The 21499-nt window shown below is 41.2% G+C and overlaps 1 protein-coding gene across 1 annotated transcript in view; it reads right to left on the bottom strand.

The window, feature by feature from the left end:
* The window catches only part of LCT (lactase), a 33559-nt gene extending 12704 nt beyond the window's left edge, over nt 1-20855 (bottom strand). The window contains 17 exon segments of the mRNA XM_032782623.1: nt 1404-1513; nt 2018-2220; nt 3122-3320; nt 4693-4983; nt 5194-5462; nt 6622-6942; nt 6945-7263; nt 7265-7705; nt 7707-8182; nt 9952-10621; nt 11410-12118; nt 12901-12979; nt 14152-14254; nt 17448-17531; nt 18903-18982; nt 20196-20672; nt 20675-20855. Coding sequence (XP_032638514.1) covers nt 1404-1513; nt 2018-2220; nt 3122-3320; nt 4693-4983; nt 5194-5462; nt 6622-6942; nt 6945-7263; nt 7265-7705; nt 7707-8182; nt 9952-10621; nt 11410-12118; nt 12901-12979; nt 14152-14254; nt 17448-17531; nt 18903-18982; nt 20196-20672; nt 20675-20855 — 5012 coding nt within the window.
* Nucleotides 20856-21499: the final 644 nt, after the last annotated feature.

The raw sequence follows: 21499 nt of genomic DNA, 5'->3' as shown, positions 1-21499 counted from the left end.
TGTTTGCAAATGAGATGTGCAGAAGTAGTTTTAACATTAAACCCAAAAGCAGCAAAGAACTTTCTAGAGGAATACAGCAACTCCTATACATGTATTTAATTAAGATAATAAATTAATTTATCCCAAATCCTCTCCATTTGCTCATTTACAAGATTAACAAATTGAATGTACATAGGTCAGAAATCAAGTAGGTAAAATATTCTACACAAAACAGGTCAGACAATGCTGTGTACAGATGGTGAGCACTTGTATAAAAAAGTTTATTTGGTGGTCTTGAAAAATGGATTGAGCTACACCAGTGAATTGGTGCAAGCGGGAAGGGACTGACCCTGACAAAGCATTCCGCCTTAAAGGAGACGAGATGGGTAAATTAATATCATCTGTTGGCAAGAGACACAAGCTTTCGAGCCACACAGAGCTTGTCTTCAGGTCTGGGAAAGGTATTCAGAGCACCACAGCCAGGGCCAGCTTCAGCAAGTGCAGGGCCCAATTTGTACTCACCTGGCAGCGCTCTGGGTCTTCGGTGGCACTTCGGTAGCGGGTCCTTCACTCACTCCAGGTCTTTGGCAGCACTCAAGGACCTGCCACCTAAGACCCGAGCGAGTGAAGGACCCGTCGCTGAAGACCCGGAGTGCCGTCAGGTGAGTAAAAATTAAAAAGGCGCCGGCGCGGGGCCCTCTTAGGTGCGGGGCCCAATTCAGGGGAATCGGGCCAATCAGCCTAAAGCCGGCCCTGACCACAACTAAATGCAAGATAGAGCAGATTGTTTAGCGTAAGTAGCTAGCACATATCCTAAGGGACCATTCCAGGTAGAGTGGCCAGTTAACACCACTGCAGTCATATGACAAAAGGAGGGGTTACAGGTTGTTAGGGGCATTCTTCACATCTTGGACAGCAAACAAACGAAAATGTTATTGCTAGAGTTAAGGTTTTAAACCACTGCTAGGTAACTGCTGGACTGTATAGTAGAGAAGATGTGAGTCACTACAGATTAGGAGGCACTGCTGGGATCCCACCACTGCAGAACTAAGCAGGCTAGAGAATGTTCCTTGGCCTAACCAGGTTTATTTTCAAGGGGAAATGATTCATACGGTTTATCATAACCCTGAATCCCAACTCATTATCGTCCCCATCCTTTCATAATAAATATGACACTCAGAAGGTAGTTTGTCTGCTGAGTTTTACTGGCACTGCACCTCAGTTACAGCGAGGCCACTGTTTTAACCACTGTCACATAACACCTCAGGAGTTAGGGTCACTGCAAATTTATCATAACTACTTCACCCCAGCTTTGAAATAATTATGAATATTTACTAGCCCACACACACATCCTTAGCAGGGCAGTGGAATTTTACAAGGTGGAAGTTACCGTATTTGCTCATGTCTTGTTACCAGGTGCTTACTGCGATGTGCTCAGCCCTTGGGCCAGGCTGCGCTCCCGTATCCTAGTTTTCATCACTTCATTGTAATACCCGTTTTTGAAAATGGGATAAGCAAACCAACCACCATAAAACTAAGCCAAGGAAACAAGAGAGGGGTTGAGGGGTTAAATAACACATCTCCAACTGAATGCCATGCAAGAATCTGAACTAATATTCTACTAGCCAATGGCAAAATTTGTGCCATACCATTTACCTGCAATTTTAAATGAATGAGCAAACAGAGATGCAGGGAAGTGCCTTACGTTATCAGTAAGAACAACAAAGCTGTGGTGCTGTATTTCTATTTTGGCTCTTCTCTGCTGCTTACTGTATAACTGCTCTGCTACAGGGTGTTATCAAGGACAGGATGGGTGTCCCTGGGAGACAAAAATCTTAAGGAGAGTCTATACAATTAAAACTATTGTTATATGAAAAAGATATTGAGACCCTCAGTGTTAGGCTTGGTTCACTGCAACAATCTGCTAGAAAATGACAAGGCAGCAATCCAGGTCAAGGCATCTCTGCATCATAGTAACCATGGGATTAGGAAAATGGGAGAAAGAGCTGAGGGTGTATTGGTGAGATCTCCTGTGTACCTGCACATATCGCCTCACAGCATCAATATCTTCCTGCTTGTCAGGGTCTCTTGGCTCAGCCCAGTCAGAGTTAATGGTAATGGAGATTAATCTTCCTTGTTTAGGATGGTAGGTTTCGTTGTGAAGATGCCAGACTTCAGCATGGGCCTTTATTAAGTTATGCCCTACTATATAAGGAGCTTTACCTGGTCTAGCAAATATTCCTGAAGAAAGCAATATATGAGGTGACACAAGGCTGCTCTCACAACCAAGCCTGCTGTTTCCAGCAGAGTAACACAAAAAGAACAACTAGAACTGCCAGTAAAAGAAGAAACACCATGTCATCTGGCACCACAGGGGCCAAACTGCAGGGCAGAGGGGTCCAGAACAACATACAGAGAGAATCTCTTGCCATAGGATTGAGGGAACTTTTCCCTTCCTGGAGATCCATGATGTGGGGAAGCTGCATGTCTGAAATCTCCCATTAGGGGATGACTTCAAGGATGTGATGCGTGAGCCCTGCAGAGGTTCCACAGCTCACATGCAGGTGTCTCCACAGGAGGTACTGTATGGTCCTGTCTCTCTGGATAATTATATGGGCCTCCATACTCTAGTATTAGGGTGACCAGATGTCCCAATTTTATAGAGACAGTCCCAACATTCAAGGTTTTGTCTTATATGGGTGCCTGTAACCTCCATCTCAATTTTTCAGACTTGCTATCTGATCACCCTATCTAGTACTCAGCACCTCACAGATTTTATCCTTGCAATCCCCCTATTAAGTAAAACTTTACAAACCCCCATTTTATAAAACCTGTGTTTTCTGCATACACATTTGATTGTCCACTTGTAATTCACATTGTCATTTCCCAAACTGATATGTTGCAGAAGGAATGTTTTATTAAAAGTTCTTTGGAAACTCCCAGTATAAGGAATTGAAGCAAAGAGACATAAAAATGACTTGCCCAAGGTCACAATGAAAGTCTGTGGCAGACCCAGGAATTGAACTCAGACCTTTGAGTCCCAATCCAGTGCCTTAACCATAAAATCATCATGTCTCCTGATTAACCATGAACTTGCTTCTTACTCACACTGGAGAACACAGCTGAAAGACAGTAGCCATACCTGGGGCAGATGTGCCATAGCCATAGCCAAGATTTGCAATTACATAGGGTTCATTGAGGGTTAGCCAAAATTTCACTTTATCTCCCAGCCTCTGGAAAAGTAACGCAGCATATTCTTTAAATCTCTGAACTATAGTTTCATTCTCCCACCCTCCAACGTTCTGCAGGGCCTGAGGGAGGTCCCAGTGGTAAATAGTTACCTATGTAGAGAGACGGGTTACAAACATCACTAGTTACTTTATGAGATAACCACTGATTCACTCTCATTCATGAAGAAATGGACAAGGAACATAACGTTACCTACGGAAGTCTGCATTATCATCACATGACTATCACTCACTGACAGGCATTTACACTAATTGATTTGTATCATAAAGGGAATCTCCCGAAGCCTGTATTGTGCGCAGCCCAATACAGTGGTCACTAATACACACAAATACTACTACTCATTACTTCTACAGTCTTTTCAGACACTGGTAAAAATCCAGCCCTGGAGATGCACCTATTTCTGCCAGGTTTGGATTTAATCCTTAATGTAATCAATACTCACAACAGCCCAGCGATGGACCCAAGTGGATGAATTGCTGTCAAAGCAAGCTAAAATTAGAATCTGGTACCTCCCCTCCCTGCACCCATCCAATGCAAGACAGTGAATTGATAGCCCTATAAATGTAGGGATTTTTTTTAAAGACACCCAAGATTCCCTGAGCATCAAGCATCGCTTCTCAGTCCCGCATTTCACACCACACGGATTGCAGCTGGGAAAACCACAAGATATGGTTTTTCTCTACCCTTTTAAATAAAATTCCTATTTTTTGCCAGGCTGAGACATTCACGTGCTTCATGTTTGAAGGGGAAAATAAACTTTGATTCTGTTATTTACAAAGATAGAGGCCAATCCTGCAAGACTTCTGAACAACCGCAACTCTCCCTGAATCCATAAAAATTGAGAGTTCAGCAACTCTTAGGACCAGGGTTCAGGGATGATTGCACATGCAATTTGAGAGAATGAAAAATTTTATTTTTGGTATCAAATTGTTATTAACAGCTTTTTATGGGATTCACAGTCCAAGCATCATTATGTGCTGCAGTGAAGACTGAAGTTAGATATTAGATAAAATGTTCTAACTAAAAGGGTAAATAAGAACTGGAATAGGTTACCGAGGGAATCCCCCACGCTTGAGGTTTTTAAGAAAAGGTTAGACAAACAGCTGACATGGTGGCCTAAGTGTATTTAATCCTGCCTCAGCATGGGGGACTGGACAAGATGACCTCTTGAGGTGACTTCACCTAACAGAATTATAAAAATGTAGGGCTGGAAGGCTGTACCGTATTACAGGTGTAACGTCACATGCATAAAAAAGCCCAATATGACTGAAAAATTGAAAAATTGGATGGTAACAGACTGCAAATACCAATAGTGATTGAACCTGGTAATATTCTAAACAAAAAGACCTCTCAAGCATCCTAGTAGCTGTGTCCATTGCTTAACACTGACAACAGACATTCTAGGCTTCAAAATGACACACAGGCAGTGATAATCCTGAAATTTTATTATATATAGATGTTTACCTGAGGTTTAATATTAGATGCAAGGAGAACATCAATAAGCCTCTCATAATAGTTTAATCCAGCTTCATTTACATGCTTTGTAGTTCCATCTGGGAGAACACGGGGCCAGGAGATTGAAAAGTGATAGTGAGACACTTGGAGAGCTCTCAGACTAGCCAAGTCCTTCTTAAGCTTGTGGTAGCTGTCACAAACTACATCTACATTTTCATCATTGCTAATTTTCAAAGGAGTATGAGCAAACTGGTCCCAAATGCTAAGTCCTTTCCCATCTGCTCTCCAGGCTCCTTTAATCTATAATTATACAAAAACAAGTTTTCTTGATTTCGAAGTTAAATTCCCATTTTAGGACATACTTTATTCTTAAGTGTCTTTGCGTTCCCCCAGTCTGATATTAGCTATTAGAAGCTCCTACTATTTTACTAAATCCCAGTTTTATAAAAGCTTTGAGTGTCCTCTGAAACAATCACTTGTTCACTGGTAATGTACACATGATCTCCTAACCTGATATGCTGTGGTTGCTACGCTCCATGAAAAATTCTTTGGAAATTCCCCATATAAAAACTCATCCTCTTTTGGTAATGGGATCCCGTTGTTACGTATGACTTCAGCATAGTACACAGCAGATCGTTTGGGGGTCCTTGGCCTGTTGGGATTTTCAAAATCAACCTGGTGCAGTCCAAACCTGGCACTGTAACTATGCAACCATTCAAAGTTATCCATGAGAGACCAAGCAACATATCCTTGAAGATTAACGCCATCCAACTTGTAGGCTGAAAAAAATTTAAAAAAACAAAACGAAACAGTTGCTTGGATAACATATGTGATAGAACAGTATCAGTGAAGTACACTAATTTAAACTATAAGGTATTGCAAAGGAGTCATGTTATGAACACAAACACTTGATGAATCATACACCCCTTCAGGAAGTGAAACTAGAACCCTCATCCTCAAGCTAAAGGACACCTTCCTTAGCTAGTATCTTTAGAAGCATCCCTTACTATTTGGATGGGCCAGTCCCTAGAGGGCAATATCATATACGCAAAGTCAGTACATTACAGCCAATTGGTAAACCAGGCATTATCAGAAGATAATGAAGGCTCTAGTGTCTTCTCTGTTTGTTCTAGTTTAGAGATGGGAGGAAAAAAACCCCAAACCCTGAATCTGAACACCCCTAAAGTTTTTCTCAAAGTCCAGAGCTGAGTTTCATGGCACAGAGTCATCTCTAGTTTAGTTACCTCAGTTAAAATTATCATCAACTCCCCTTTTCCCCATTAAGGCCTGTGCATAGTAAAATCAAGGCTCCATGCCCCAGATCTGCAAGGCTGCACTAAATGATGCCTAGCTGCATCAGTTCCCCAAGGGTCTGTTCTACTGCCAGTGGTTCAGTATTTTTTAGACAATTCCCCTTCTCCTCTGACACTCTTATACTATAGGGTCTGGGATGGTACAGGCTGGCTCTTTCACACCTAGAGATTCCCCCAAACCATGGGAATCCCCAACATGCTGTTTAAGCTAACTCTGCAGCTCATGGAAGGGACAACGGAAGCAAAAGCTTCCTAATTCAGAATCATCAATGGATGGTAATTGCTAGCTATTCGGGCCTGACTCAATATCCATCCAAGAAGCATCAACCAGCATGGCATAACAAAAGGGAAAGAAGGGTAAATGAACAAGAAGGGAAGGTGAGCATAAAGGAGATGAGAAAGCTCAATTTTTGTTTGTAAAACTATTTCTAGGGTGACCTCCAACTTAGACCTGGCAAGCTGCACAGCTCAGTCTAAGCATCTTCAGTTCCTGATGTGTTAGCGAAGACAAGGGATGCTTATCTTTTAAAAGGCATTCCTCACTGGGAGAAAAAGCAGGCCTGGAGCCCATGATGGTGGAAATCTTTCAACATCATGCTAGCACTAATGTAAATAACTCCAATACCTTTCATAGCTTCATCGATGTATGTTTTGTAGTAAAATATCTGGTTAGTGTCATCGTCAGATTTGGTCTTTGTTCCCACCCCATTTTCAGTTACGTAAATTGGGGGATTGCCACATTCCTGTTTAATCCAATTCAGCAGCCTTCTGAGACCCCAGGCTACAGGTCTCATTCCTGTAATTGCTGAGGTAGGCCAGGATGAATCAACCTCCTCTGATCGCTCCTGGTCATCCTCATAAGAGGATGGTTTTAGCCTGATGGTCTTATGCTTTATAATTTTGGAGGTGTAGGTGTTGAAACAGAAGACGTCAGCTGTGCCCCGATGTATTCTCTCTCTTCCACCGTGAAAGCTGGCAGACGTGAGGATGGCAAGTTCTGTAGCTCACTCCTGTTCCCTACTGTCCATTTCATGGCCTCTGGGTAGTCCCCATTTTTGAAAATTGGGTGTGCGAACCACCCCAGAGTAAACTGCAGATAGTGATCTGCTGCTTCCACATCTCTGGAATCATCCAGTGTCTTTGGTTCACCCCACTCAGCACTGAGGCTCAAAGAAATAACCCCTTTCTGACTTACTCTGTATTTATGGTCAAACACATGGTAAACCTTGGTGTGAGCTTTTAGTAACGTGTGTGTAATCTTATAGGGGAGTGTGACCTGGATTATTCTTCACATTTGGTGGAAGATCTCCTACCCCATATCCAGCCCATGCGATGACGAAGGGTTCATTAAAGGTCATCCAAAATTTCACTCTGTCTCCAAAAGTCTGGAAACAGAAGTCTACAAAACTATCAAAAAGTTCAATCAACAAATTGTTCTCCCAGCCACCAATGTCCTGGAGAGCCTGAGGCAGATCCCAGTGGTACAGAGTGACCATAGGAGTGATATTTCTTGCAGTCAAACCATTGATAAGTCGGTTGTAATAATCAACCCTGTGGCTATTTATGGAATCATTTCTTCCACTAGGAAAAATGCAAGGCCAAGACAGAGAGAAGCGATAGCTCTTTACCCTTAAAGCTGTCAGCATGTAAAGATCTGCAGTTAGGTTGTTGTGGCTATCACAAGCTATATCTGCAGTCTCATTATTTTTTTATGTTCCCTGGGATGTGGGTGAAGTTATCCCATATGGTAGGCCCTTTGCCATTCTCATCCCAACCTCCTTCAATCTGGTAGGCAGAGGAGGACATGCCACATGTAAAATCATCTGGGAAGGTTCCATAGAAGTACATGTCCCTTTCAAACTTAGTTTGGGGTGAGAGTTTTTCCCAAACAACCTTTGCCTTTGAAGGTACATCAGACGCTGGTAAACAGAGTAACCTTGGTGGTGGGGGTGAATCACATGTCAGTAACTGAAGAGATCTGTCCATGACTTCTTTGGGGAAACCATTCTTTTCAATAACACTGGAGAAGAAATATGCTGACTCCTTTGGTGTCCTTTGTCTGTTGCCATCTTCAAAATTCACATGATGTAGTCCAAATAGTTGACTCTAACCCACTGGGCCTTCAAAGCCATCAATCAGGGATTGGGCAATATATGTCCAAACATCAACTGCATCTAGCTTTATAGCTGTTAAAATACAATAGAGAAATACGTTAGACTTTGAATATTTTTATGGACAATGGGCAATATTACACAAAGGAACAAACAAGGATACAATGACACACCCAAGGATGCATTGTGAGACTAAAGAAAAGTATCTCATGTATCTGAGACCAACAGTAACCATAACATATTGTAATTAATCTCTGTACTGTGCAGATATTGACATAGATGACAACACTGATATGATATATATATAGATATATTACGTGGAGGACAGAATCTAGGATCTTTTGAGTCCAAAAAATCTGGCCCTTCTGGCACCTGTTAGTTACAGGACTTTTTCTTTATAAAGCAACCACTAGGAGGCAGTAAGAAATGCACTCACTATCCTGTGTTTTTATAATACTTAGAGCATGATGATTTTTTCATTAGTTGTTTTCAGAAATTAAAAATATTAAGTTTTAAAAAAATATTTTGGGTTTTGTTTTTTTTTTTTAAATTTGGAGATGCACTTGCTCGAAGAAAAGGAACTGTGTTAATATTGTGAATATGTTTCCCCTACCTCTTTTCCTTTTTTATTTAAGAAAAACCTCAAGTCTCCCTGGCTGAGTGTTTCCAGGGCTGTAATCTATAACTTGTTTACCACTGAAAACGATGATTGGCAAGGCATAATTTGTTGTACTTACAAGAGGTGGGAAGGAGAAAAATCAAATTAGTTTTTCATGTGCATAGATTTAGACAGTTTCAAAACTCAGCTATAAGCTGACCCAACAACCTACTCATGGTGAGCTGTGCTATCATGTGGGAGATTTTCAAAGGCACAAGTGGCTCTTTGGTGCCTAACTCCCTTCACAAGTCAATGGGAATTAGGTCCCTAAGGACTATTTGTTCCTTTCAAACTCCCACTTTTGATTACTTCTTCTGGCCCCTAAGTCAACATGTTTATATTTTGAAGGTCAAGTGTCTTTAGCCACTGCAAATGTACAGCTTTCTTATGGACCTACTACTATATTGAGACAGAACTGTCATGTAAATTCAGTGCTGATTGGACTTTCCTGGAGAAAGAAGTCCTATAATTAACCACAGAACGTGTATAATAGAGGCAGCAGTGCCAGCTTCCTCACACTGCCCTACCAAGGTGCATCCATCTACAACCATCAGGGAATCTCTACTCAGATCAGAGGGTAGTTCACTTGCCTTATGCATTCAGTCTTCAACCTTTCTATGGAGATTACCAAAAGGGGTAGGGTCACCAATCACAGTTAATGATACTGAGCTGCTTTGTAAAGCACTTATATATATACATACACATACACACACACACATATGCTCACTCACTCTCTCTGATGTTCTCATACTCTGGGCAGGGATATGCCAGTCTTCTGCACTTTGGTCCTGATCCTGCAAGAGATCCAGTCTGGTGGATTCTGACACTTGCCTGGTAGCACATTGACTTCAGTAGGGCTTTGTATAAGGATAAGGGTCTTCCCCCAGAGCTCAGTGCAGGGTTGGGCCCAAGTTTGCCTACCTTACATAGTATGCACAGAGAGAATATGGAAGGGGAGGTAATATTATTAGACCAACTTCTGTTGGTGAAAGAAGTTTTTGAGCTTACACAGAGCTCTTTTTCAGGTCTGGGAAACATATTCAGGCCTGGACTGTGGGATCAAGTCACATCTAGTGGCTGCAGTTGACAGAGGATATAGCTTTAATGGTACCACACAAGTGGGAATGTTCACAGGTTGTCACAAGTTTAAGTGAAAAAACACTGGCCCAATTAAATAACATTTAACCATTTAAAAACAAATACTGCATATCTTTCAGAGCCTCGTTGATGTACAGTCTGAAATAATCCATTCTCTTCATGTCATTAATAACATCCCCTCCATCTTCTGTGGGCACACCATTCCCTGCTATGTAAATTGGGATCCTAGTCCCTGTATATTCCTGGGAAACAAACTTCAACAGCCTTCTCAGCCCCCAAGGGACCACTCTGATCCCAGATGAGGTAGTCTGTAGCCAAGAAGGATCAACATGTTGGGAAAAGTTCCCAACACTCTCATAGGCTGGAATACACGTGTCATTAACTGCAGTGCTGATCAGTCTGGAAGTGTAATGAGAAAGACCAAAGAAATCTGCAGTTCCTTTCACTATGGACTTCTCTTCCTCACTAAATGAAGGAAGGATGGCAACTGAGATAGAGCACTGCTGGTTCTTCTGTTGGATCTGGGACTTCAGGAAATCTGGGTAGTCTCCATTAACAAATATAGGGTGAACAAACCAGCCTAGCATGAAATGCATGTAGCGCTCAGCTGCCTTCACATCTTCAGAACTTGTTGGGGTCTTTGGTTCAGCCCAATCTGAATTCAGCACAACTCCCACTTTACCATGCTGCTGGGAACGATATCGGTCATCATATAAGTGCCAGGCTTTTGCATGCGCCTTAATAACTGAGTGAGCCACCTTGGGAGAGAAGAAGGAGAGAAGTAGTCGCAGCACTGCACACAGGTTTGGAGCCAGCAGTTTAAGAACTTTTAAACATGAAGATTAAGTACATATAAAAATTAAACATTCCTACCCAACATAAAACCCCAGTCAAGTTCATAGAAAGTGCTACATAAAACTAGTTTGAATCCAGTGAGGAAAGAAACCTCTCCTGTCACCTTAGCCGCAAATGCAGATTCAAGCTTTGAGGTTTGAAGTTCAGTCAACTTATTTCATAGCTGTGATAAGCAATGTTAAGAAGCTGCCACATTCCAAGCCAGATACACCTTCAATTCAGTTGCAAGTAGAGTCTTCTCTTTATGTATAGGCCATTGGACAAACACATGGCAGGCAGGATATAGTACCTGTCCTGAATGTCTCGCAATTTAAGGTTGGGTTTTTCAAATCGCACTCCCATTGAAATCCAACTTCCTTTGGCCTCTTTGAAAATCCCAGCCTAAAATGAAGAGTGATGTGACAATAAGGGCTTTGGGAGGAGAGGGATACAATCAAACACATTCATTTTCTTTGTTTTGGTACAATTAAGTATTAACCCTTTATTTGCCTATTAACCAAGCCCTTGCTAATTAGCAGATTTCTTATAAGTGCTGCAGTACGGATATGTCTTGATGAGAGCGCAGGCCTTACATACAGATCATTTGAGATTTCCCCACCACCAGGTCACAGAATCAACACAAACAGAATGTAATCAAAGAAAAAGCACAACTACAATAGCCCCAAGAATGCAAGCTCCTCTTTGTGGGTACCTTATAAGATGCTACTCCTGGACCAGTGATTCCCGGGGGATGCTGTCCAGTGCCACAGCCAGCGTAGCTAATGACCCAAGGTTCATGGAAGGTAATCCAAAACTTAACCAGATCCCCAAAGGTGGCAAAGCAGAAGTCTGCATAGTCTGCAAAAGTATCAATAATGCTTTCATTCTGCCATCCACCAAGATGTTGCAGTGTTTGTGGGAGGTCCCAGTGGAACAAGGTCACCATGGGCTCAATATTAGAATCCAGTAAGCTGTTTATCAATTTATTGTAGTAATTTACACCTTGGGGGCTGAAGCTGTTTCTAATGCCAGTGGGAAAAATCCTGGGCCAGGATATAGAAAACTTGTACAACTTTGACTGAAGACCCCTGAGCAGGTAAACATCATAGTCTATTTTGTGGTAACTGTCACATGCCACATTTGCAGTCCGATTCATGTGGACATGACCGTGCTGCCCAAACCAGTCCCAAAAACTCTCTCCTTTTCCATCCTCAGCCCAGCCTCCTTCAACGTTAAAGGAACCAGTGGATGTGCCCCAGAGGAAACCACTTGGGAAAACATCATGCACAAACGTGTCTCTCTCCAGTTTGGACTGGTTAGCAAAAGTTTCCCAAACTGTTTGATAGGAGGAGAGAGGAGCAAGAGCAGTGGCCTGGCCCTCTTGTAGTCTTTTTTGGATAGTCGTATTAGCTACATGGAGACTAGGGATTTAAAAAAATAAAAATTAAAAAATTAAAAAAAAATAAAAGTTAAAATAGAGTCATGATTGGTGGCATTACTACAGATTGCAGACTATACGGCTAATAAATAGTCATTTCTTTTTCAGCTCCAACGTACTAGCTACATTGTGCTGTCTTAATGCTCTAATCAATCCAAAGGTCAATTGTCTGTCACTTCTGGTGTACAATTGACTAACTCTACAGACTTGCACAGGAGACATTTCTAAGCCAGCATTTTGGGTGCATATGGCCTGTCTGACTGCACCTGGGTCAAAGATGAAGACAAAACCCTTGTGGCGCATATTGACTCCATGAGCACTGCACTTACTAAACTATGTAGATCATGAAACCCACAAGGGCTAAATTTGTAATCTGAGGAGCTTATAGTAATTAATGATGCTAATGCAAATCTCAAAGGCCCCCTCTACAGCTACTATACTATTATACACAGCTACTACATACACTTGTGAATAATCCAACTAGCCTCACAAGAGTGGCAATGCCTTTTTGAAGGTGTTTTATTGTAAGCTGTAGTGATGGGGGCAGGTTCTACAGGAGTACAAGATACTCCGTTGGGCCTGATGCAATCTCAAAGGATGAGGAAGAAAGAAATGCAGAGCATTTCTAGTTAAAAAGAAACTGCATTTAAAAATGATTTGACATAGCATGTTTTAAAGGCTTTAGGACACCATCTGTCTAGCACACTGTTTTCTACAGGACATGAGAATTTACAAGACTTCACTTAAGGAACAAAAACTGTGTACCTAATTTTATGAACTGATGAGTAGTTTAAGAATTCATTAATATTATATCCCATTGCTAATACTTTGTCTTGATTAATTGCTGAAAGACAAGAGAAAAATACAACTCAGTTGCAAGAAAACATGTGACTTCTGATATTAGCCAGTTCAGTTCCCCATGATATGTACCCGATAAACGCTTGTGTATGTACAGATTTGTCTAAGTGCTAAATAGCTACAATAAAAGCCTCTCCCCTAGCTACTTTGTATTGTTATCCCATTCTCATTTTTTGCACCTTCTTTTATTCTCACCTTTTACCTTAGCAGTAAAACTAGTGATGATCTGTGGATTTATGGTAAGCACTCAAGTTTATGGTAAGGATAACACTTTCAGGCAGGCAATTTCAGGGTTGCTTTGGGAGCGTGAGAATAGTGATCTTTGTTTTGGTAAAACATTTGGTAAAATTTTGGTAAAACAGCAGCAGTTACATCTCTCTCTCACTCATCCTTCCTCCTGCACCTTGGCAGTTTTAACAAAACTCGGGTTGATACATGTGCAACTCAGCCAAATGACTGTTGGCATAGCCCTCCAGGCTGGCAGTTAGTCAGGTACGTGGGAGAGGTTCTGGAGAAGTAAAGCTCTATCTGTGAAGGGGCACAGGCTAGCAGTTAATCAGGGAAGTGGTGGGGGTGGAAGGCTCTAGATTCTACCGGCAGGCAGCTTACCAAGCTGCTCCATTTTCCAGGCAGCTCTAAGAAACCTTAAACCGATGACTTGTGGGAGTGTGTGTTGTGCTGGGAGATTTGTGCGAGTGACGAATGAGGGATATGTCAAAGCCTGGGATTTAAGAAAATGATCACATATTATGTCAGGATAAATTATGATATACATAAGCTCATGGTTTGAAATCCAGTCTTTTAAAAACTGCCTCTCCCAATACTACCTGCTTGGAAAAATTATATTCGAGTCCCCGAAACACTAGCTTTATAGTTTAGATCAGATGCTCAATCTAAATGTTGCTATTATTATTACTTCTTGTTTATTGGAGACTAAAGGAACCAGCCGAAATCAGGGCCCCATTGTACGAGGTGTTGTACAAACAGTAAGACAATTTAGGCAGACAAAACAGATAAAGTATGGGAAGAAGGAAATGTTAAGTGGCATTTGACAAATGGGGAACTGAGGCATTACGATTAAGCAACTTGCCTTACATCTTACAGGAAGTTTCTGGCAGAGTTGGAAATTGAATCCTTCCTTCTCAACATGTCACTTACCCTGGAAAATGCTAGCTACTGTTATAAATGGTTTCTCTTTCATGGAGTTACATTCACGAAGTTTTAGACCAAAGAGTAAAACTTTTGTATTCTCCTTGATAGTCTGTAAGACAAAAAATGGCATCACGCTGTATGAAGGAGATAAACAAAGGTACAAGCTTGGTATTTATTATTTTCAAAATGGGATATAAAACCTGATAGAATGCCTACAAAATTGCATGTCAAGGATAAGAATGTTTAAAGGCAGATTAACACATAATCAAGAGAAGGGCAAAAAAAAATTTGCATTGCTTGTACCACAAAAAATATGTACATATATACACACATATGCAGCCTATTCAATATTAACCCTTGAATATTCACTTTGAGAACTGGCTTGTTTCCTGGGAGGTCTCCAGGTGGTACTGTGGGGTGGAACATATATAGCCAGAGAAATGAGAGGATCAGGGCATATCTGCCAAACCACATGGCAGACTTGCCCAGCTTCCTGTTGCTGCTGGGCTCTGCATTTTGCTTCATGCTAAGCAGTAGAAGCGGCAGTAAGGCAAGATCCTCAGAGCAGCAGCAGCATCTAGGGCCAAGGCAGACCTGGCAGAGACAAAAATGGCTCAGTGCTCAAGAGATCAGGGACATAAGTAGGGGGAGGGGAGAGAATATAAGGCTCATTTGCCTGCTTGGAGGGTGGAAGCCTCTTAGTGCCTGGGAGAGTGGAGCTGAAAGGCTCATGGGATTGAGGGAAGCCATATGGAATAAGGGAAGGGATTGAGAAGTGAGATATTTGGCACCAGACTCCATCCATACTTTTAAGGAGGACTGGTCAAAAAGAGATAATTGGGGGGGGGGGACAAAAACAAGCTTTTATTTTCAAAACACTAAAGTTTTGGGGGGTTGATTTTTCATTAACTGACCAAAAAAAAAACCAAAAAACTCTTAGCTTAGAAATTGTTTCAACAGCAACAAAAATGTTTGATCGGTCTAGCTGCAAAGGTTAACTGGAGGAAGTATTGTCAAGTGGCCACGGGACTAGGGAATCCTGTCTTCCATTCTTGGTTCTCTAACTGATTTGCTGGATGCACATACATCAGTAAATGTGGTTGCTGTAATTCACTACCTGGGGCAGAATTGATAGGAGCACTAATAGAGAGAGACCTTTGGTATTTTTATCGCTGTGTGATCTAACCCTATTGTGAGCCCTGTCCTTGCTAATGTTTCCACCATTGCTACCACAAGTGAACAATTACACATACAAAGCTTGTTAGGGCAGTTGTAAAGCCAGAAACAGAATAAAATAGTGTCCCTGTATGTAAAATGGAGGCAAAACTACCTAATAGGGATGCTGCAAAAATTTGTGAAGAGCTTTAAAAGCCTTGGATAAAAGGTGGAATGTAATTTCAGTTGCTCAGTGCATCAGTGATCGCTGCTCAAACTGCATTTTCAGTGCTTTCAAACACCTGTTTTAAGTTAGAAAAGCAGTAGCGACATGCCAATGAGCAACACACAGCTGTTTCCTGGCATGGCTGTTTGATCTATGGTGAGAAAACAGAACTATTTAGTTATGCTTCAGTGAGAGCGTGGATTTCCCCAGCTTTGTGTGGCTTGTAGAGGCAATGTCTGTGGATTTCTCAAAACAATGAGCATCTTTTAAACCTGTTTTATGTTTTGCATAGACGATGCACAGGCAGCTTCCCTTCTCTCTCTCTCTCTGTTTCTAACATGGCCATCACTATAACATCTGGGTGCTCAGTGAAGAACTGTCATGTGTTTAAAGTACAGGACTGGGAGGAATTAGGAGACTTGTGTGTCTTGTTGAAGGTCTCATAACAGGTGAGCAGCAGAGCAAGGAAGACACCTCAACTTCTGTGCCCACATCAGCAAAACCGGGAATAACATGTGACAGGTGACAATATCCTGGACAAACTTGGTGGAATTAAACGTAAATCAGTAATGTTTATCTTAACATCTTTGGAGTTCATTGTATTAAAAATGCAATTGTTTGTGTGTTGGTGATTGTATACAGCTCTTCTAGGAAGAGGGGAGTGCTAATAAAACTCCTCCAGTTATCCGTTCTTTGAAGCCACCCTCTGGAGAAGTACACATACACTAGTTCAAACTGGATTCTACAGGGACCAACAGACAAAGAAAGGATTTTTGGATAAATAGCCAACAAGCTCAGGGCCTGTTTCCTGATCCAGCAAATGAACAGGACCTGTGGTCCATGGAGGTCTCCAATCCTTCAGGAAGGGTTGGAAGGACTGGGTTCACCGAGCTCCCCTAAGACTGGACATTAGTTTTGAGCTGAGGCTGTTACGAACTTGTGCCCATAGAAGAGACCCCTTTAAGGGGTTTGAAAGACTTATCACCTGTCAGAGCCCAGAGTGATCTCTGGCAATCTTATTAGCATGTATTCAGGTTCTGTTACTGTTTTAATATGTTTTCTCTTTAGTGCTTTTACCTTAAGAATAAAATAGGCCTGCATAGGAAGTGCTGCAATTTACAACTGTTGGCCATTACAGTGTGTGCCATCTCTGAGGGGAGAAGCAAAGCAGATCTGCTTACGCAGCCTGTCTTTTGCTAGTGAAGTCACAGTACAATCAGGGAGCTATGCAGACTTGAAACATCCCAGTCAGGAGGGAGAGAAAAACACTGATCCCCATCCAAGCAAGGCAACAGCTACAGGACCAGAAGCCTGACAGTGGTGCCCTTGCTGGACCACTAAATGTAGGTTCAGTTTTCCTCAACTATGATAACATACACCTAGCTCATAGAGGATTTAAGAAGGCAAATACACTGTAAATTACTGTGAGTTCCTCATATGGAAGTGATTATAAACAGGCATTAACTGTAAAATGAATTGTTTCTAATTGATTAATCTTTTTAAGACATTACATATAACCACAGCTAGTGGTTTCAGCAGTTCAACAGAATACCAGTATATGGGCAATAGTCTTAAACCCATCTACTCCACTCTACCACTGATATGTTATCTCATATTAATGTTAACCCCAATAATAATGCTTTCCATTTCGTTTGAGGACACCTGAAAAGTAGCTGTGAAAAAGAATGCATTTCCCCACATGCAAAATATATTTAGAACATTTTTCCCTTTGGTGAAGATCTCTACATAGTAATTTAAAACATTAAGGGCACATTTCTTTCCTCAGTTGTACAGGCACAAAACTGCACTGGCACAGGATTTGCACTTGTGTAACCGAAAGCAGACTGGATCCCTTAAAGTCCAAAGCAGTCTAGAAATCTCTATAGTACCATTTTTACTTTGAAACATTGCTCAAAATTACCTGTAACTCATTCAACTTCCTTTTTAAGTCTACTTCCTTTCTACAGTTGTATTGCAGGCTGAGAGAGAGAAAATCTAGAGAGTCCTGGAAAGAAAAAAAGGCAAATCACTATTCCAGAAATAAATTTTTGCTATTAAAAAATTGCTTAGAAAAAAAATCATTTCTTAATGTCTCCTCTGAATTGGCACTATCCTTAGAATGAAGTATTATATAGAAATACCCGAAAGATTACCAGTGACTCTAGTTTTAGGACTCAGAAATCCTACAGAAATAGAGGAACCAGGAAACAGTGTAATTCCTACCAACCCCACTGGACAACAGGTAGAATCAAAGTGTCATTTAGTTTACAGCCGTAAGGTTGTTTCTCAGGACTACAACAATATGGAAGCTGATCAAATGATTCAGAGTATTTTGTGCGTTTAACATTTATCATTTGCAATTAGTTATTAAACAGTCAAGACTGAGAAAATTGATGACTAGTCTTGGCAATGCAGATAAAGTTTTGCAACAGGGCTCAGAACAGTTTACTAATACACACCTGGAGAACGCACATTTTTAAAAACCTTTGGTAGTGCCACATCTGCATATATTGTCTCATTATTTCACTTGAAAAGCAAATGAATGCAATGCGCCTAAGTAGTATTTGGTCACTGATTTCAATCAACATCTTCTGGACCCAGCAGACTAATAGGTAGTGTTTGATCTTTCCAAAGAACTCAATTCAGTAGAGAAGAGCTGTTATTTCCAGTCAGATGAACTCTAAACTTACAACCTACCACTTCAACTCCCTAGCTTGACAACTGGTCTGAAGGGACTGGTTTCTCTCCAGACTGTGCCAACCAGACATACTTGGCCAACAGAGCATGAATAGCACAGGTTGGAGCCATTAGAATCATCACAGCTCCTACAACGCTTTTAGAAAAATAAAGTTGGAAACAAGAGTTAAATAGGAAATAAAACAGGCAAAGTGGATTTTTATTAGTCAGTATTTAAAATGTGAACTCTTATTAATTGGAATCACATGGAAAACAACAGTGTGGCAGCTCTCGGCAGTAGCCTTATAATACATGCAGAACATGCACATTATTACAGCTGCAAATTGTGAATGAAATTTATCATCAAATCTCTCAAAGGCTTGGATCCTAATGTAATTATGCACCTGTGCAACTTTAATGGGACTACTCATGAGAATGAAGTTACTCATAGGCTTACATTTTCAGATGAAGATTTAACTGACGAATACAGTGTCTATGCTTTTCAAGTAATGCTTACCAAACAGGACAATTTGGCCATTGTTTAAAATTAGTTCAGTTTCACATGATTAAACTACTGAAATAAATAGACATTACTAAATCAGATAGATCAAATTACAATTGCAATAAGTTTTTATTCCTTAAAAAAATGCTAATAAAGTTCAAGTTAATAGACAAGAATTCCAAGAAAATAAAGTATCACACTAAGAGAGGCTAAAAAAGATTCCAATGCTGCACTCCCAAAGACATGATCAATTTCCATTGCAAAGGACAGTTTTCCATCTGAAAAATACAGAAAAAAAGTGCCTATTATATATATCATTTACTCGGGGGAAGGAGGGAAAAGAATGAAAGATGCAGATTCACAGTATATATATTAGAAACCAATTTTCCTAGATTACATTATTTAAAAGATGTCCACTGGGGAGGAAGGGCGGGGGGAAGAGTAGGAGTTCAGCAAGTGTCCTAGACTGCTCAACACCAGCTGCTGGTCACACAGAGCACTAGTGGAAAGCAGGAGTTCAGGGAAACAGTTCTAGGTCTGATGGGTCAATTTTTAAACTGTTCTGGGCTGAGAAACTAAATGATCTACTTAAAGAAGTCCCTAAGCTGAACAATTTCAGGACGGCAAGCTTCATCTCTACCCAAAACCTATGCACTAGCATTAAAAGAATCTTAACAAAAGCCAACAAAAAGAAAGTCCACCAAATATGGACTAAAGGGGAAGCAAAAGTCTTAAGCCTCTCCCAGGTGGTGGTTGCTGCTAGAACTGGATGGAGAATGGTCATTCAGTTTCACAGAGAATTTATAAATTTCATTTCATTCTGATTAGGAATGAAAACCAAAAATTTCAAAGTTCTCTACAACAGGGAATTCCCATTCTCTGCCCAGTTCTGGGAACCATAGCTATAGAGCACTGTGCCTGGTGGGTAGCTCTAGATTCACAAACCTTGGAGCCCAGACTCCCAAGGCTTCCTGGCCTCCCTTAAATCCACAACACAGACCACCAAAGAGCTTGGCCAGGCAAGATAGCTGGAAGCCAGGGAGATTTCCCACTGAAGCTTCCTAGGAATTTCTTTTGTCTCTATTAGTTTATCTTAACATAAGAACATAGAAAAAAGCCAGCAGGAGATCTGGGTCTTTGAGGGGTGAATGCCAAGCTTTGAATTAAGCCCTAGGTTATGCACATTTTAATGTAGACCATAACCTTTAGCGCACAATTTTCACTTCTTTAAAAATGTCCAAGATTCTCTTAAGCTGTTAAAGAAAACAGAAGGTAATTTAGCTATTTCTCTATGGTGTAAACTCAACTGGGGAATACTTTGTTATTTCAAAATGCAGAGATTTCAGAGAAACTGATCATTCAAAATGTTTCTATAGACATTTTTGCTACTGTCCCGAAACACACACACACATAACCAGCCATTTACAGTTTAATCACTTCACACACTGTTTAGGAAAGTCAGACAGAATTCCATTCCCATTTTCTCTTTACCTTTTGAAGAATATTTTTCGTTGTAGATTTTATAAGCTTTTTCATGTGCAGCAGCTAGACTCTGGAGAGAGGTCTGTAGATCATCATATGGCAGGTTCTCAGTGATAACAGGCAAGTCGCTAAAAGTGAGCCACATGTCAACCATATCACCAAAAGAATGGAAGTTAAACTCAGCATATTCCACAAAGAGGTCAGCAAAGGTCCTGTGCTTCCCAAGTTTGGACTGTGTGAGCACAAACCCAGGCAAATGTTTATGATGCAGAATTATCACTGGCTTAAAGTTTGCAGCAGTAAGGGACTTAAGAAGTTGTCTATAGCACTGAACTGTAGCCTCTTCCAGATTCTTGGCATTCCCCTCCGGAAGGATGTGTATCCATGGCATAAAGATTTTATAATGTGTCACACCACTTGCATGAAGGTAGGAGAAGTACTGTGGCAGAGAAGTCAAAAAAGGCTGGTGGCACAAAAAATTATGTCTTCATCCACTACAATATTAAGAGTTTCTTTGCCTAAGAGCTTGTTTTGAAGATTTAAATTGCTTACTAACTCGTTGTTTAGGGGATCAACAATGGCAATAAAACCCTGAACTAGTTTCCAGTCTTCCCCACAACAAGGAGAAAAGACAAGAAAAATTAACACTACCTTACAACCTAGATCCATCTTTGCTAGCCTTCTTGAGAGAACAGTTGCTTTATGCTATTTATGCTAGAGAAGAAATAATAAAATTAACCTTTAGCTTGCATTATCTATTGTGCAGATAATATGCCCATGAGCACCTAGCACAAGGATGATAAAACAAAGATATTTTTAAAAACACTTCATTGTTGCCCCACTTAGCCGGGCATAGGTTATGCAAACATAAATATGGTTCGTTACCTTATAGTAAGGAAAGTGGTTCTTTGAGGGGTTTTATCCATACAAACTCCACTCCTGGTGCTTAGATAATAATCCTTTGAACAGCAGCATCTGTTGGGGCTGCACTTGTGCCCCTGGAGCACTGTGAGCACTGTATCTGAGGATATAGAGCAGGGGTGGCCAGACTGTGGCTCGCAAGCCACATGCAGTTCTTTTACTGTTAAAGTGCGGCTCTTGGAGCACACCCCATTCTCCCTCCATTCTCCACCTACTATACTGGGGAGGGTGAAGGGAACTTGGGACCTCTGCCTTGCAGCAGGGTGGTGGGGTAGGAACTTCTGCCCAGTGGAGGGGAAGGGGTCTTGGGGCTTCATCCCTGTAGGGCGCACCTGCTGGGGCTCATGACTTCAGAAGGAGCAGGGCTGGAGCCCTGAGCCCCGTCGGGCAGC

Source organism: Chelonoidis abingdonii, chromosome 10 (assembly GCF_003597395.2).
Source record: "Chelonoidis abingdonii isolate Lonesome George chromosome 10, CheloAbing_2.0, whole genome shotgun sequence".
Taxonomy (NCBI): Eukaryota; Metazoa; Chordata; order Testudines; family Testudinidae; genus Chelonoidis; species Chelonoidis abingdonii.
Note: the sequence above shows the minus strand (reverse complement) of the source record. Positions and strands in the feature narration are given on the sequence as shown.